Here is a 16,930-nt window from a genome sequence, read left to right on the forward strand (position 1 = left end):
GCAGTTTTAAACCCTTGATTTTTCCAAACCGCGGTATACCTTGAAAACGGTTATCACCCCATGCCTAATTACAAGCACTGATCTATAATAGATACGTGATTACAAGCCGCGCAGTGATTACAAGTTACAACACTCTATTAAATATCATTTTGGAAACTACAGAAAAAGAGGCATCAATTTTAATCACACTTACATGTTATGATCTGGAGGAAGAAGAAACTGGTCCATATGAACTGTACTGTACCGTGCTGACAAAGTCCTTGACAAAGTCTGACAAAGTCCTATACATAATAGTCTCTGCTGCTCCTTTAATAGCAAACGACCGACGAGTCCTGCGTTGCAGCGTAGGTTACTGTATTAAATATCAAGAAAATGACAGGAACAAACACAGCACTAGGTTGGCTATACTGTGGTATTGTTGTGAAAAGGAACTTTTTAACCTTTTATTCCCCACAGCCAAATCTGTCAGTGATCGTAATCCCCCGCGCTCCGCTTTCACGTTTTTACCTAAATCAGCACTACATATTTGGTGATGTACTGTATCTATGTCGACGCGTTCAGACAAAAGATCCAAACCCAACAGGATTCATTTATTCGACTCTGAGTCGACTGTTTCGGTAAAAAATCAATAGTTTTAAACACGGTGCACTTTCAGATTTAAACTTCAGCTGGATGTTTTCATTCACTTAGTGCTGTGTTACACACTGCATGGAAGGTCATTTTCAAAAACCCATAATAGAAGCTTTTTATAAGAAGCAACATGATCTGCCAATGAGTTAAGTAAAATAATCTTGTTTTTGCTTAGAAATGTAGATATTTGGACTGGAAACAATAAATCGCATTAATTCTGTACAAATAATTAAATACAATAAATCTTTGTTACACCTCCAAACATCCTAATTCTTTGTGTACAAATGTTCTAAACTCTCTTGAAATGCTCATTCACAGGCCTTAAAAACACATGTAAATGCTAAACCTTCACTCCAGAGTTCTTTACTCTGGTCAATTATACATCTGAAGTCAGAATTATTACCCCCCTGTTTATTTTTCCCCCATTTTTTGTTTAACGGAGAGAAGATTTTTTAACACATTTCTAAACATAATAGTTTTAATAACTCATTTCTAATAACTAATTTATTTTATCTTTGCCATGATGACAGTAAATAATATTTGACTAGATATTTTTCAAGACATTTTTATACAGCTTAAAGTGACATTTAAAGGCTTAACTAGGTTAATTAGGTTAACTTGGCAGGTTAGGGTAATTAGGCAAGTTATTGTATAATGATGGTTTGTTCCATAGACAGTCGAAAAAAAATTAGCTTAAAGGGGCTAATCATTTTCACCTTAAAATGGTTCATAAAATTTGTTTTTCAAAACTGCTTTTATTCTAGTTGAAATAAAACAAATAAGACTTTTTCCAGAAGAAACAATATTATCAGACATACTATGAAAATTTCCTTGCTTTGTTAAACATCATTTGGGAAATATTTAAAAAAAGAAAAAAAATTCAAAGGGGGGCTAATAATTCTGACTTCAACTGTGAGTCAGACATAGCTTGCATATCTTGTAATGTAACTATTGTGGATGCGCACATTGCAATATCAATGCTGACGTGATATATTGTACAGCCCCACTACAGCTGATCAATGTGTCAGCAAAAAAAGAAAGAAGTTAAAAAAGTGTAGGAAAAAAAAGGTGTGATGAGGATAAATCAAAAGTCTTACGAAACACTCGGCCGCGTCGTCCATGATGCCCAGCTGGAAGCGCTGCTCGTCTTGGAAGGTTTTGGCCAGAGCGCTGCGCAGAGCATCCGATGGGAGCACCTTCTCGCTGCTGAACTGGAACTGAGCGAAGATGCTCTGAAACCACAAAAGGAAACAGCAGCCCAAAGTAAGCTGGAGATACTGATGCAACAGAGACACTGCACAACAGCTTTCGTCAGCCTGCTGCTAGCTGTGAAGAGAATGCACACATCAGAAGAGGGGGGCTGACATTCTGTATTGTGGAAACATTACACTGCGATACGACCAATCACAAGCTCGGTTAGGATAAATCAATAAACACAGGCTGTGTTTCAAAAACTACTGACTTGACTAATTAGTGCTTAGAGGGCATTTTTGTATGCACTTTTGTTTGTGAGGTACATGATGTCTAGGTTGATCAGGAGGTTTTAAAGCACATTCAGATAGAACTGACTAAATAGACAGCTCACTATGTTGTGAAGTACAATAAATGTTAAAATGTTTGAGTGTTAGTTTGAGCGATAGAATCAATTGGTTTGTCTTAAGAATATATTTATGTATGGCTGTTTGATTACATTTTTGTATTGATCCTGATTACAATTCTGAAACAATAAGAGTTGAACCCAAGAAATTATTTCTCACAGTTGTTGGGATCCTCTTTAGATTCTTTGTACTTAACATGAAGTTAATTAAAAGTTAGTAAAATAAAAAATTCTGGGTAAAAACTGAAAATTCTGGATGCACTTGGCCAAAAACTGAAACCATTCATTTATTAATTCATTTTCTTTTCGGCTTAGTCCTTTTATTTATCAGGGGTGACCACAGCAGAATGAACTTATCCAACTCATCCAGCATATATTTTACACAGCGGATGCCCTTCCAGCTGCAACCCAACACCAGGAAACACTCATACACTCTTACATTCACACACATACACTACGGTCAATTTAGCTTATTCAATTCACCTACAGCGCATCTCTTTGGACTGTGGGGGAAACCGGAGCATCCGGAGGAAACCCACACAAACACGGGGAGAACATGCAAACTCCACACAGAAATGCCAACTGACCCAGCTGGGGCTCGAACTAGCGAGGTGATCATGCAATCTACTGTGCCACCATGCTACTAAACTGAAACCAAAAATGCTTAATAACTTTTTTATTAAATAGTATAATTTCTCCATTTACTTGCACTTTGATAAATACAGCAACAATGTGGCCTTTGCTTAGTGCACTGAAATGAATGGGTTTTATAATGAAGCATTATCCACATCTGCTGTGAAAGCCGCATCACAAAATGACTATGCCTAAAGGGGAGTGAAACCAGCGCGTATAACCTTTATATCTGCTCTTATTTTCAGACGTGTTTCTCTTTTGGCTGAAAAAAATGCCATTTTCGACTGAAAATTCAATGCATCCCTAACTTAAACCCTTGCAGTAGTAAGTTAAAAGAAATCAATGAAGAAAATAACTATTATTGCAAACAAGCTGTGCCAACATACTGTACTCTACTGTACTGTACTGTACTGTACTGTACTGTACAGATATGGCTACTAGGCTACTAGGAACATCAGATATGAATGGATGTATAGCTTTAACAATGACAAGTGAACAGCAATATTACATGTATAATTTTATTTAAAATAAAAATAAGATTAAACCCTTCACAACATACATCTAGTATCTTTTTATGGTTTCAGAATGGAGCTCAAAAACCTCTGTTGTGGATTATAATTTAGTTTCACCACATAACGCTAAAGCATGCCTTTTATAAGGTGCATACACCAAACACCATGTGTATAAGTACACAGTATGTGCAGATGAAAACACAAACATCATCAATTTGAATGAAAGGTAATAATTAGCAATAAATATTTAAATAGTCTATTATTTGGATATTTCAGCGTGATATATCATAACCAGCTGTTACAAATAACTCAATTGTAAGTGAACATAATATATGGTTATTTAAACCAATCCATTACAGCAAACATCTGGAAAATCTGGAAATGTATCTGATCATAGCGAGCGACTTCTGATCACTATTAGCAAATGAGAGTCAAGTTATCAATAGGTTTTTTTAACAGAAAAGAGGAGTCAATTCCCTTTCTGAAATCAATTCTGAACTTTTGAATCGACTCTTGATTCTCAACGCCTCTGAATCGAGGAATTCGGAGTCTCCCAGCCCAATATATAAGCTAGCATGCTTCAAACAAACACAAAATTAACATTTAGAAGATATTTTAAGTTTCTTCTCCCAATCAGACTCAGCTATTGTTATGACAGCAATGTATACTTTGTCTATCAGATCTTTGAAGTAATCAAGTGCTCTCTAGTAACTGAGGCGTCCTGCCCACTTCAAGACCTTGTGAAAATTGGTCACTTATTCACAAGTAATTAAATGTTTATACAGGGTTCACCTAAATAATTGAATATCTAAGAAAATAATACAAGTCAGCATATACAATGATGATCTAAACTACTCCAAGTTGATTATTAGTCATGACAATGCGAGGAGGAACACCATAACCCAGGATGCTGAGAGGAAATGTGAACATGTTCACTCACCTACAGTTTCTACGGCAAGACCAGAGGGGGGGGAAATACATTGCATACACACACGCACACACAATAAACACACAGAAAACTAGAACATTCAAAAAATAAGTCTGTTACACTCTATTATAATTTTATATATGGTGAATGGCACATAGTCCACTATATAGGGGTAAACGATTTAGTGTAAATATACTTTCCATGGTGTGCTCTACTCCAGAGAAATGCAGCACAGATAAGCGGGTCAGTGCCGACTACAAAACCTATTGAACCAATCTGAATTACATTTAAATGCTGTATAATAAAGCAAAGAAACAGTTAGATAGACTGAGCATATTGTTATTATAGATTGTGGCTGTTATGATTGAAATGCGGCTTTAGCTTATTGACTAACTGACAGAGATGTGACATAAACAAAACATTACTGGCTACTTTTAAAAGAGATGAAAAACAAAAGCTACTCTATGTCCATCCTTAAAGTTCCAGTTAAATGAATAGTTCAAATAGTACAAATAGATAAGCAAACAAATACTACTTCCAACATTCTTAAAATATCTTCTTTAGCATTCAACAAAACAAAGAAAATCAAACAGTTTTGAAACAAGTGAAGGCTGAGGAAATTATTTTAAAAAATGTATTTCTTGGGTAAAACATTCCTTTAAATTTATGTCACACATCGGTATACTTGAGTATTCCAAGGCACTTCAGAGAATCTTTAAATATACAGTATTAAAACATTATTTAGGCAAGTAAGGCAATTTTTTCATTTCTTTTCTTTCATTTTTTGTGTTGGCAGCTGTACTGCAGTATGTCAAAATTAGTCTATGATGCCCAAACAAACTAAATAGAAAGTTTTCAAGATTTTTTTAAACAGCTAGTGGTTAAACAGCTTTGAATGTCCAATAAGCCAAGAAAAGGATCCTAAATTGGCAGCTCAATAGGTTTTAAAACAACAAACGTCCAAGTTGTGTCGAAGTCGGCAGGTCCCTAGACTTTTAAGCAGCCAACTTTGGAACTTGCCCAATAACGCACAAAAATCCTGTCTATGTAGACAACTCATTAAGCTTTCAAACAACTAATATTTGAGTGTTCAAAATAAAACACTACACTTTTTTATGTTTAACTTTATAAAATAAAAATATTGCTTATTGTTGAAATGTTATTACAATTTAAAATAACTGCTTTCTTTTTTTATCTTTAGCAGCCATTACTCCAATCTTTAGCATCACATCAGATATCATTCTCATCTGCTGATTTGATGTTTAAGAAACATTTATTATACATTATAACAGATATTGAATATTTTATGTGGAAACCATGCAAAATTTTTCCAGGATATGTAAGGTTTAAAAGAACAGTACTTATTTACATTAAAAATCTTAATATAATTGTAATGTGAATGGGGATGCTGACAGAGGTGCGGATCCAAACGCAGGTTTATTAAACAGAGATGGTCAGCCAAGCAATGGTCAACACAGGAGCAAACAAATGTATATGGGCAAACCAGAGTTGAGGTCAATACAAAGGCGAATGGTTAAAAGGCAGGCAGCATACAACATAAACAAACAAACAAACAAGGCAAGGGTAAAAACTGGCAAGGCAAGACAACTGCGTCTTAATGTTCACAATGCAGGACTATAACAAGACTCAGGCCAGAAGTGTGTGTGAGTGCTCTCTTTATAGTCCATGTAATCAGTTATGAACAGCTTCAGCTGTGTGTGTGTGTGTGGTTTGTGTGTGTGTTTTGTGTGTGTGTGTGTGTGTGTGTGTGTGTGTGTGTGCGTGCGTGCATGCGTGCGTGCATGCATGCGTGCGTGTGTGCGTGCGTGCGTGCATGCGTGTCATCCAGGAACTTGGAACAGGTGTGCGTGAGCGGTGCATGACTGTAACTTGTAGCACATAATGGCAGATTTGTAGTCAACTGTGTGGTTTTTTTTTTTGTAGTCAACTGTGTGTGTTTTTGTTAGCAAACTATGTGTTTACCAGCGACCTGCCAGGATTAGATCACTGTTGATTGTGACAATAACGTTACAGTTTTAAAAAAATATATATGAATATTCTACGTAAGGTCCTGAAGAACAGCACTTATTTACATTAAAATCTTTTGAAACATTACAGTTTTTTAACTGAATTTTACTCAGTTAAGCATGACATTAAAAGTATAATATTCTTTCTAATAAATAAATAAATATAAATCAAAAAATCTTACTGACCCCAAAATTGTTCAAAAGTGGCAAAAAAGTCACCTGGGATCACAATGTTTCAAAAGCTGGGCAAGTGAACATGCCACAATGCTGTGAATATATGTGCAAACAGCTAAAAGCGTTCATCATTCAAAGTACTTTAGACCAACTTTCTCACAACATAAAATTTTGTGGAGTCTGACTCTACCCATTGATTGGACAAGCTTGTCCCTGTAGTGTTTGGGAAATATCCAACTGAGATACTGAGCTCATTAACAGTGAACATTCAAACAAACGCAGAGTCCTAAAAGCCTGCGGTGGAATCTATTCTCCTGTCCATCAGCATTGGCACAATTATTGAACTCAATGAACAATGACTGCAACACAACGCTCTCTCTCTCTCTCTCACCAGAGGACATCCTGATAAGCTGAACAAATGGACTCGGGCAAAACTCACAAATGTGCAAAGGCAAATATACGCTGCGGCTGCAAACACACACACACACACACACACACACACACACACACACACACACACACACACACACACACTGCAGCTTTAAAACCCTCATATATGCAGCGGGCACAGTGCCCAAGACGGGCCCCCTATATGGAGGTGGGATGGGGGGTTTTCCCCTGAGCGGGACGGGCCGGTGGCTTTGGCACAGGTAATGCAGTGTGCTGACTGCACTGCGCCAAGGAGAGAAAGAAAGAGGATGGAGGGAGGGTGGAAGAAAATGAGAGAAAGTGTGGGAGGGACAGACGTAGAGGGTTATGTACCCCACTGAGGAAACTCGATGAGAGGAAAATTCAGCCACTGCATCATTTCCCCATGCAGCTCTAATCACACACTGCTCAGCCCAGCTAAAAGCCTGGGGTGATTTTCGCCTATGGACATATTTTAATGTCCTCTTCCTTCACCATCCCTCTCTCTCTCTCTTTCTCCCTCTCTCAGAGCTGATGAAACACTCAGGACAGATAAGGGCCAAATGGAAGTCTGGTGTGTGTACGCAGCAAATATATCACCCGGGCAATCAGTGCCCAACTAAACTGCAGCTCTGTTCTGCTCTCCTCAGCATGAGCGGGGCGGCAGCACACACCCTCACAATCTCAGATCTGATCTGTGCACACTGTTTTTTTAAAGAAATGCAGTCTTAAATAAAAAAAATTGATTGGGGTTGAATAAAATAAAAGAAATAGTTTTTTTTTTCAAAATTGCATGAAAATTTAAGCTATTGCTGTTTAGAAACCTTTATTGAGCTTCAATATTAACACATTGTGGCTAGTTCATTTTTACCGGGGTTTCAATACACAAACAAGCTACAGAGGTCACATAAAGAGATTCAAGAAGTTCAAGAAAAATTTACTCACTATTTACTCACCCTCAAGTGGTTTCAAACCTGAGTTTTTTCTGTTGAAGTCAAAGTTATTTTTGAAATAAATTTATAAAGCTATAAGCATTGACTTCCATAGTAGAAAAAAGAAATATGGAATCCATGGATCTAGCCCAGCAAGCATTTTTTTTTTGTTTGTTTGTTTTTTTAAAAGATGTCTAACAGATGTCAAATTGACCTCTAAACATAGTCTTCTTGGCTAAAACAAGGCTTAACTTGGGCTGTCAGTGAAAATTTAATTGATGTCTCAGAATAGGCCAAAACTAGACTAGTCATCAAATAAACAGAAAAGAATGACTACACATATAAAGTCTGTCTAATCTGTCTTTGTGACGACTAGTCTAGTTTTGGGCTATTCTTAGATTAGATTTTTACTGACAGACCAAGTTTAGCCTTGTTTTAGCCAAGCTGTCTACGTTTAGATGTGTATTAGCCATCTATTAAACACAAAATTGTTTGCTGGGAGGTTTCGGGCCATTTTCAAAATATCTTCTTTTTTGTTCAACAGAAGAGAGAAACTCAAACAGGTTTGTGACAAGAGAATGATGAGTGAATTATGACAGAATTTTCAGTTTTGGGTGAACTACTCCTTTGAACAATCAATTTATCACATGAGTGTTAAACTACTACAGATCAGAGTCTCAATCTCTGATCAAACACACCCAAACAAGCTAATCAAGGTTTAAGGACTACTAGAAGGCTATGGGAAGGTGAGTTTGTATCAAGACTAGACTAAAACTCTATAAGGCTCTCCAGGATTCAACTTCCTAATTGAGAAACTGGACGAGTAGTGTACCAGCACTAAATCAACTTTCCAGAATAAATTCTTCATCAGGGTTTCAGCATTTGTGATTGACAATTACAGACTATTGTAATCTGCCAGCATGGGAAGTTTCTTTTTATCATGCAATATATTTGTGGAAGTTGACAACTGATTGTAATCTTTCCAATGTGTTCAAGCACAATTTTTTAGACCTAACTTTCAGAATTTGATACCACTAGTTCTTTAAACCAAAATGCTAATTCTTATATTAATTACTGACTGTCATGCAATTTCAATCTACTGACACTTTTATTCATCTTCAAAACACATATTAAAATACTTTATATGAAATCTGAGAGCTCTTTGACCCTCTATAGACAACAATGTTCATGAGACATGCAAAGGACCATCCAGAAAAGAATGTTCCATGTGACTTCAGCACTTTGACTGTAACCATCTCCATGAGCACTTTTGTTCTAATATATCTTCATTCGTCTACTGAAAGAGAATAAAGGTCTCGGGGGATTGGAACGACACAAGGGTCCCTTTAAATGTTTAACTAACCCTTTAAATGCTCATTTCATTTGCATACACTCTCAGAAATAAAGGTACGCAAGCTGTCACTGGGGTGGTACCTTTTCAAAAGATAGACATTTGTATTTTTGAGGTCCACATTGGTACCTCAAACGTATACTGTATATAAGTACCTAAACATTTTAAGAGGAACACTTTTTAGGTACTAATATGTTCCCTTGAGGTATTAATATGCCCTTGAGGTACAAATTTGTACCTTTTGCAGATTAGTTCAAATTGGTCTTCAGTTGGTCTAGAAGATTTCCCAGTTTGGCCAGAAAAAAGTGCCCAAAAGTACCCTTCTGTAATCAGCCAACGCATCAGCCTAATCATAGGTTAGAAACAAGTAAAGTAGATTAGCCAGTTTTCTCAGAGGGGGCATAATGATTATATAAAATATCCTACAAAGTGGAATATTAAGTTAAGCACATGGATATCTAGTTAACCCCTTACATCCCACAAACAAATCTCTTGAGTATTTTTCAAGGACATGACGCAACTCACCTGGAAAATGTTCATAAATCTAGAGATTAGTTCACACCCATGGTAGCATAAGAAGTAAAATTACAAGAACCAATTCTGACATATCTAAATCTTTAAGTTAAGTCTTTACATCACAGTCTTTATATATATATATATATATATATATATATATATATATATATATATATATATATATATATATATATATATATATATATATATATCATAGAGTGTAAAGAATTTCCATTTGAGGGATGAGTGACCCATTTGTATAAAAGCAGGTGATATAATGTATGGCAGATTGCGATATAAAGTCCCTCTCAGCTAAAACGAGGGGTTATGAAACCAACTGGACAGTCTGTACTACAGACATATAAGTTTGGTCATATGCACATACACACACATGCACACACAAACCACCAGAGACTGTTTTGTCAGCTGCGAGCCCTGAAGCGTAGCCTGTGAAATGAGACATTAACCTCCACTCAAAGACACAAGACACGGTCTTCAGCAGTGACACATATCATATGCACTGCTCAAAATTCACAAGGGCAATGAGTAGACACATGCATACACACCCTCTCAGGAAGAGCAATCTTGTGACGCACTTAAATATATTAATATTAAATACTCCCCAGGCTCGGTTTTTAAATTGCAGAGGGATTGAATCTCATGCTGATTATGAGTTTGTAATTGGGTTTAACTCAAGTGCTGGCTCCACTACATAAAAAGGCACAAACATAGAGGTGTCACTGGAGCTTCTATAATAGGAAACATCATTGTAACAGAGGTGGTGGTTTGTAAGAGTGACTGTGACTTTGCATTTATTTAGTTTGTGTGTGCGTACGTTTTTGTGGTTGCTGCCTCCAGCAGTGCAGTTTCTCAGCAGGGCTGATGGTCAATAGAGGTCATCAACCTCAAGGCACTATCACACCTCGTGAAGTGGCAGTAATGTGGGCCTTCACCACCCAATGTCACACTACTGCCTCTGTGACATGCAGAACCTCTGTTGACAAACATTAAAGGCTTAAAAACAAGGCCGGACCATTTAAGTTATTTATTTTCCTTTCAATTTATGTTGTCAATTACTTTAAAAAGATAGTTCACCCAAAAAACGTCAATACTGTCAACATATACCCACCGTATACTTTTTCCCAACTGGTTTGAGTTTATTTCTTCTGTTGAATGGAAAGGAAAACATTTTAAAGAATGTTGGAAACTGATAAACAGGTAACTTTTTTTTTCCAACTTAGTATGTGATAGGTTTCCTTTTTCTTCAAAATATCTTCTTTTGTGATCAACAGAAAAAAACTTGTAATGAAATAAACAGAACCACTTGTGGCTCATATATATATATATATATATATATATATATATATATATATATATATATAATATATATATATATATATATATATATATATATATATATATATAGCGTATGTATGCATACATAATATATTTACACTCACCGGCCACTTTATTAGGTACACCTTACTAATACTGGATTGGACCCCCTTTTGCCTTCAGAGCTGCCTTAATCCTTCATGGCATAGATTCAACAAGGTACTGGAAATATTCCTCTCAGACTTTGGTCCAACATATCCTAAATTCTGACACTACCATCGGAGTGTTGCAGCAGAAATCGAGACTCATCAGACCAGGCAACGTTTTTCCAATCTTCTATTGTCCAATTTTGGTGAGTCTGTGCAAATTGTAGCCTAAGTTTCCTGCTCTTAGCTGACAAGAGTGGCACCCGGTGTGGTCTTCTGCTACTGTAGCCCATCTGCCTCAAAGTTGGACATGTTGTGCATTCAGAGGTGCTCTTCTGCATACCTCGGTTGTAACGAGTGGTTATTTGTGTTACTGTTGCCTTTCTATCAGTTTGACCCAGTCTGGCCATTCTGGCCATTCTGGCCATTCTGACCTCTGGTATCAAGGCATTTGCACCCACAGAACTGCCGCTCACTGGATCTTTTCTCTTTTTTAGGCCATTCTCTGTAAACCATAGAGATGGTTGTGAATGAAAATCCCAGTAGATCAGCAGTTTCTGAAATACTCAGACCAGCCCGTCTGGCACCAACAACCATGCCACTTTCAAAGTCACTTGAATCATATTTCTTCCCCATTCTGATGCTCAATTTGAACTGCAGCAGATTGTCTTGACCATGTCTACATGCCTAAATGCATTGAGTTTTTGCCATGTGATTGGCTAATAAGAAATTTGCGTTAATGAGCAGTTGGACAATTGGAACTAATAAAGTGGCTGAAGGAGAATAATGTTTTTTTTTCACAATATAATAACAATATAATATGTATTATAGCCTCATAAAACTGACAAAATACTAGTAACAAGCAAATTCAAAGTAGGTAAGTTGAAAATGCCAATCAGTAAATAATACTGTTGAAGTGTTGCACACTTGTGCAAACAATCAAAATGATTTTTCCATCTTCCTACCCCTCAGCTCATTTACTTCTCAGTAAATGAATATGATACTCCCCACTGTGAGAACGCTTTCAAATAAACACATTTGAGGAATTCAGCAGTTTGCGAAAAGGAGCGGTGTGGCAAGGGCATATTTCAGTGCTCATTAGTAGCGTTAGATCATTAAATTTCAATAACATGGCTGGCAAGCAGGCGGCTGGCGGGCGGCACGCGTGAGGAACTCTCAGAACTGATGGGCCAAAACTAACGGTCCTTCATTAGAAATGAGAGAGGTGACATAACGCATGCCATTCAAGGCTATGGCAGTCACATAAGATCACATGCCACCAGTCTCGTCTGAAAAATGCAAGAGTGACAAAAATTTGCCTTTGAGTCCGGCAATGTGTTAAGTTTTCCCACACAGCCTAAACATGGCATTCAAAGACCAATGCTCTATTAACAATGATGAAAATGCAGTGAACTCAACAACATTTGTCATTTGATCAGAGATGTATAAAGTACTAGAAACTCAGACTTAAGTAAAAGTACAAGTGCTCTATCAAAAAAGTGACTTAAATGGAAGTTGAAATGCTCTTTAAGCACCATACTTAAGTGGAAGTACTAAAGTATTGAACATTTTTTGTACTTAAGTATTGCAAGTAGTTTATTCTAAAATTTACTACTTAAATACTGAAAGTAAAAGTACAAGTACTGTGTTATTAAAGAAAGCAGTCAAAAGACATATTGTTTTGTTTATTTTAAATATCTTTTTTGGGGCATGTGATCAAGCAGAATGAAAAGAAACATGGTAATGTTAAGTGAACATTGCAGCATGTTATGAACCGTTGGTAGCTTACGTTAGTTAACTTATCTAGCGCTTACGGATAGTCAAACTGCTGTGTTTTGTGTATTATTTTAACTTGATATGTGTCTTCAAATTCGATAGTGAATTTTTGAAGGCCATTATTTCGAATATTTTGGGAGGCAGAGTATGCACTTCATTCTATATGAACTGTCTTTCACTCCGACAAATGCAAACATGGACTCTAAATAGGGCCATGGGTGGTCTTCTTCCTCATCGCCACGAACAGTTGAAAGTGAAGGAGTTGAAGGTGGAATTTCTGGGTTTTCCATGTTCTCAATGCAGGCAGCGGTCTTCTTTGATCGTCTGAATGATGACGAGCCAGCTAATTCAAGCTTTTTCAAACTTAGCTTATTCAAACCTGACAGAGCCATCTGCTGCTCTAGCAGTGATAGTGTGGGTTTGGAATGATTCGTAATATTTTTATAATCGTAACGAGTAACGATGCAGCTCATTAAAAAATACATCAGAGTAAAAGTATTAAACTCATCAAAAACATGTACTGAAGTAAAAGTGGAAGTAGGAGAAAAAAACAATACTCCACTAAAGTACAGATACAGCCTTTTAGTACAGTAGTGAAGTAGTTCTTCTTCATTACTATACATCTCTGCATTTGATGTACTCCAAAACAAATTACCTTGAGATACAGTCATTCCTTCTTGGTCTCAAAACATAAATCAAGCATAAACCTTCACTCAAAAAAGGATTGGGTTGTTTTAAGCCAATGATGGGTCTAATGTGGACAAATCCAACCATTGAGTTAAAAAATGGATGGAAATTTTTGATGTAAATAAAATTAAAAGCCTACTTCCATGTTTGTGGTTTTGTTCACCTGTTTTATACACTGCTTTTGGTCCCTGAATGGGTTAACAGTGAACAGGAACAGAGCTAAATTTAATAAAAGGTTTAATACAGTGAGAAAAAATGAGTGAGATAGAAGCAGAGAGATTGTGAGGCATGATGAAAGAAGACAAGTAGAAGGACAGGAAGAGCAGATCCCAGTGAACGGTCATAAATCCAGGCAAATATGTGAAAGCATTCTCATGATACGGCTCTGTGTCACCACAGCAGTATGATTTCTGATGCCTCAGCACTTCACACACACTTCATTTAGAAAGAGAGAGAGAGAGAGGGAAAGCGCACACACTTCAATCACACTGATGGATTTCACACAGGCTCATTTGGGTTTCATATCAACAAAGTAGCCCTGAGAAAAGAGCACAAGCACACGCACAAGTGTTTCTGTCTGTCTATCTATCCATCCACCTACAGTATCTTTCTATTCTTCTATCACCTGCAATTAAACAAGTCATTGGAATACTTATTGACCCAAAAAAACTATCTACATCATATATCGGTTATCAGCTGCCCTGATATCTACATATCAACATCGCATCGACCAGAGAAAAACCCTTGTTGGTAGACCTCTAACTGTTTGTGCATTTGACATTTCAGGCACAAGAGGAACTAATGGCACAGACGAGAGTTCACACGTTAATCGATAACAAATTATTAAAGGATGGTAATTTGTTCAACCACGAGCTTGGTTACCTTTAATCAGGTTGTTCTTACAGGACACTAAAAAAAGAGCTGAAATTTGGGACAGTCCTTTGAGAAACAGAACAGTTTGGTAGACCAGGTAACCCTAGTTCCCTATTCCCCATTCCTATTGTTTCAAGTTTCCTTTTAATTCCGAAAACAAATTAAAAACGGCTTGGCAAACAATACAGTATGTTCAGATGATGTGTTCCTCTGGTATTCCCAATAAATGAATATGTGTGGAAAATATCCTCTCCCTTCTACCGCACACTCTCTGTTCTCTGTAATGTCTCTTCACACTGTAGCAACAACAATTGCAGCCATTTCAAGCACAAACTTTAAGACATGCTTGTTATGTGTTAAATAATGGCACAAATACCAGTAATTTGGGCAGCGTAAATTGCAATATTCAATTTCTCTGCCATTTAAAATATAGTAAATTGCATCACATGATTCATTTAAATAAACTCCTCCCACAAAATTTGTGCCTGACAGGGAAACTCCTACAATTGCATGTTCAGTATAAGGTCAGGCGCAAACATGTCCTGAAGTGTTTCAGCTCTAATTCTTCACTGCGTGTGTTTAGTAAATCCTGACAGTGCTGTTTTAATGCCAAAAAGACAGTTTGCATTGGCGCAAGCTGTTAGTTAATCTGACCCAAGGTGTCTAATGAATACCAGCGAATAAGTACTGAACAAGTACTAGTACTTACTGATAAAGAAACAGTAGTAGTAGCTAAAAGATAAGTACAGTACTAGTAGTATAAAAATAGATACCATTGCATCTTATACACTTTCCAGCCACTTTATTAGGTATTACATGGCAGCAACTCAATGCATTTAGGCATGTAGACATGGTGATCTGCTGCAGTTCAAACTGAGCATCAGAATGGGGAAGAAAGGTGATTTACGTGACTGAACATGGCATGGTTGTTGGTGCCAGATGGGTTGGTCTGAGTATTTCAGAAACTGCTGATCTATTGGGATTTCACGCACAACCATCTCTAGGGTTTACAGAGAATGGTTTGAAAAAGAAAAAATATCCAGTGAGCGGCAGCTCTGTGGGCGCAAATGCCTTGTTGATGTCAGAGGTTAGAGTAGAATGGCAGGCTGGTTCGAGCTGATAGAAAGGCAACAGTAACTCAAATAATCACTCGTTACAACCGAGGTATGCAGAAGAGGATGTTTGAAGGCACAACATGTCCAACCTTGAGGCGGATGGGCTACAGCAGCAGAGGACCACATCGAGTGCCACTCCTGTCAGCTAAGAGCAGGAAACTGAGGCTACAATTCACACAGGCTCACCAAAATTGGACAATCGAAGATTGGAAAAACATTGCCAGTCTGATGGGTCTCGACTTCTGCTGCGGTATTGTAGGGTCAGAATTTGGCATCAGCAACATGAAAGCATGGATCCATCCTACCTTACATCAACGGATCAGGCTGCTGGTGGTGGTGTAATGGTGTGGGGAATATTTTCTTGGCACACATTGGGCCTATTAGTACCAATTGAGCATCGTGTCAATGCCACACACTATCTGATCATTGTTGCGGACCATGTCCATCCTTTTATGACCACAGTGTACTCATCATCTGATGGCTACTTCCAGCAGGATAACAAGACATGTCATAAAGTGCAAATCATGTCAAACTGGTTTCTTGAACATGACAATGAGTTCACTGTACTCAAATGGCCTCCACAATCACCAGATCTCAATCCAATAGAGCACCTTTGGGATGTGGTGGAACGGGAGATTCGCATCATAGATGCGAGCCGACAAATCTGCAGTAACTGCCTGATGCTATCATGGACCAAAATCTCTGATCAATATTTCCAGTACCTTGTTGAATCTATGCCACGAAGGATTTAAGCAGTTCTGAAGGCAAAACAGGGTTTAACCCGGTACTAGTAAGGTGTACCTAATAAAGTGGCCGGTGAGTGTAGAATAAATGCTAAAAAAAGTTTGCATTTGTGAATTTGACTTCTGCAATGTACTCTAGAGTCTGAAGTACAGGACACCTCTACACTAAATGGATGCAGGACAATTCCACAGAGCCAACAGACCACCAACGCTGAAGCTCACAACTAAAGACAAGCAACCAAACAACCAAGGAAACCAGGAGGCACAGACTGCCTTTCCGGCATCATGTGGGCGTGACACTGGGCCAGAGAACAGAGTAGCCAAGGTAACAGGTAGCCGTGGAAACAATAAAAAAGAACCTGTGCTTACATCAACAGAGGAACCAAGTGTTCAGTGCGGAAAGAACAAGATGCCTGGACATCAAGTAAAGAGGTAAATCACCCAAAACCAGAACAAGATTAGACCAGACACAAAGAAGAGTAAGAAAAAGACCTCTCAATCTATCAGACTATTTGTACCTCTCCTTTTCTCTCAGGCACAAAAACAG

General features: G+C 37.6%; 1 protein-coding gene across 3 annotated transcripts in view; it reads right to left on the reverse strand.

Annotated features, from left to right (window-relative positions):
- usp54b (ubiquitin specific peptidase 54b) overlaps nucleotides 1–16,930 on the reverse strand; it is a 119,583-nt gene that overhangs the window by 69,202 nt on the left and 33,451 nt on the right. For all 3 annotated transcript variants that reach the window (XM_056469125.1, XM_056469124.1, XM_056469123.1), the window contains exon 3: nucleotides 1,728–1,862. In XM_056469125.1, the coding sequence (XP_056325100.1) occupies nucleotides 1,728–1,862 (135 nt within the window). The remainder of the gene's footprint in view (nucleotides 1–1,727; nucleotides 1,863–16,930) is intronic.

The sequence above is a fragment of the Danio aesculapii genome, chromosome 12 (assembly GCF_903798145.1).
Source record: "Danio aesculapii chromosome 12, fDanAes4.1, whole genome shotgun sequence".
Taxonomy (NCBI): domain Eukaryota; kingdom Metazoa; phylum Chordata; class Actinopteri; order Cypriniformes; family Danionidae; genus Danio; species Danio aesculapii.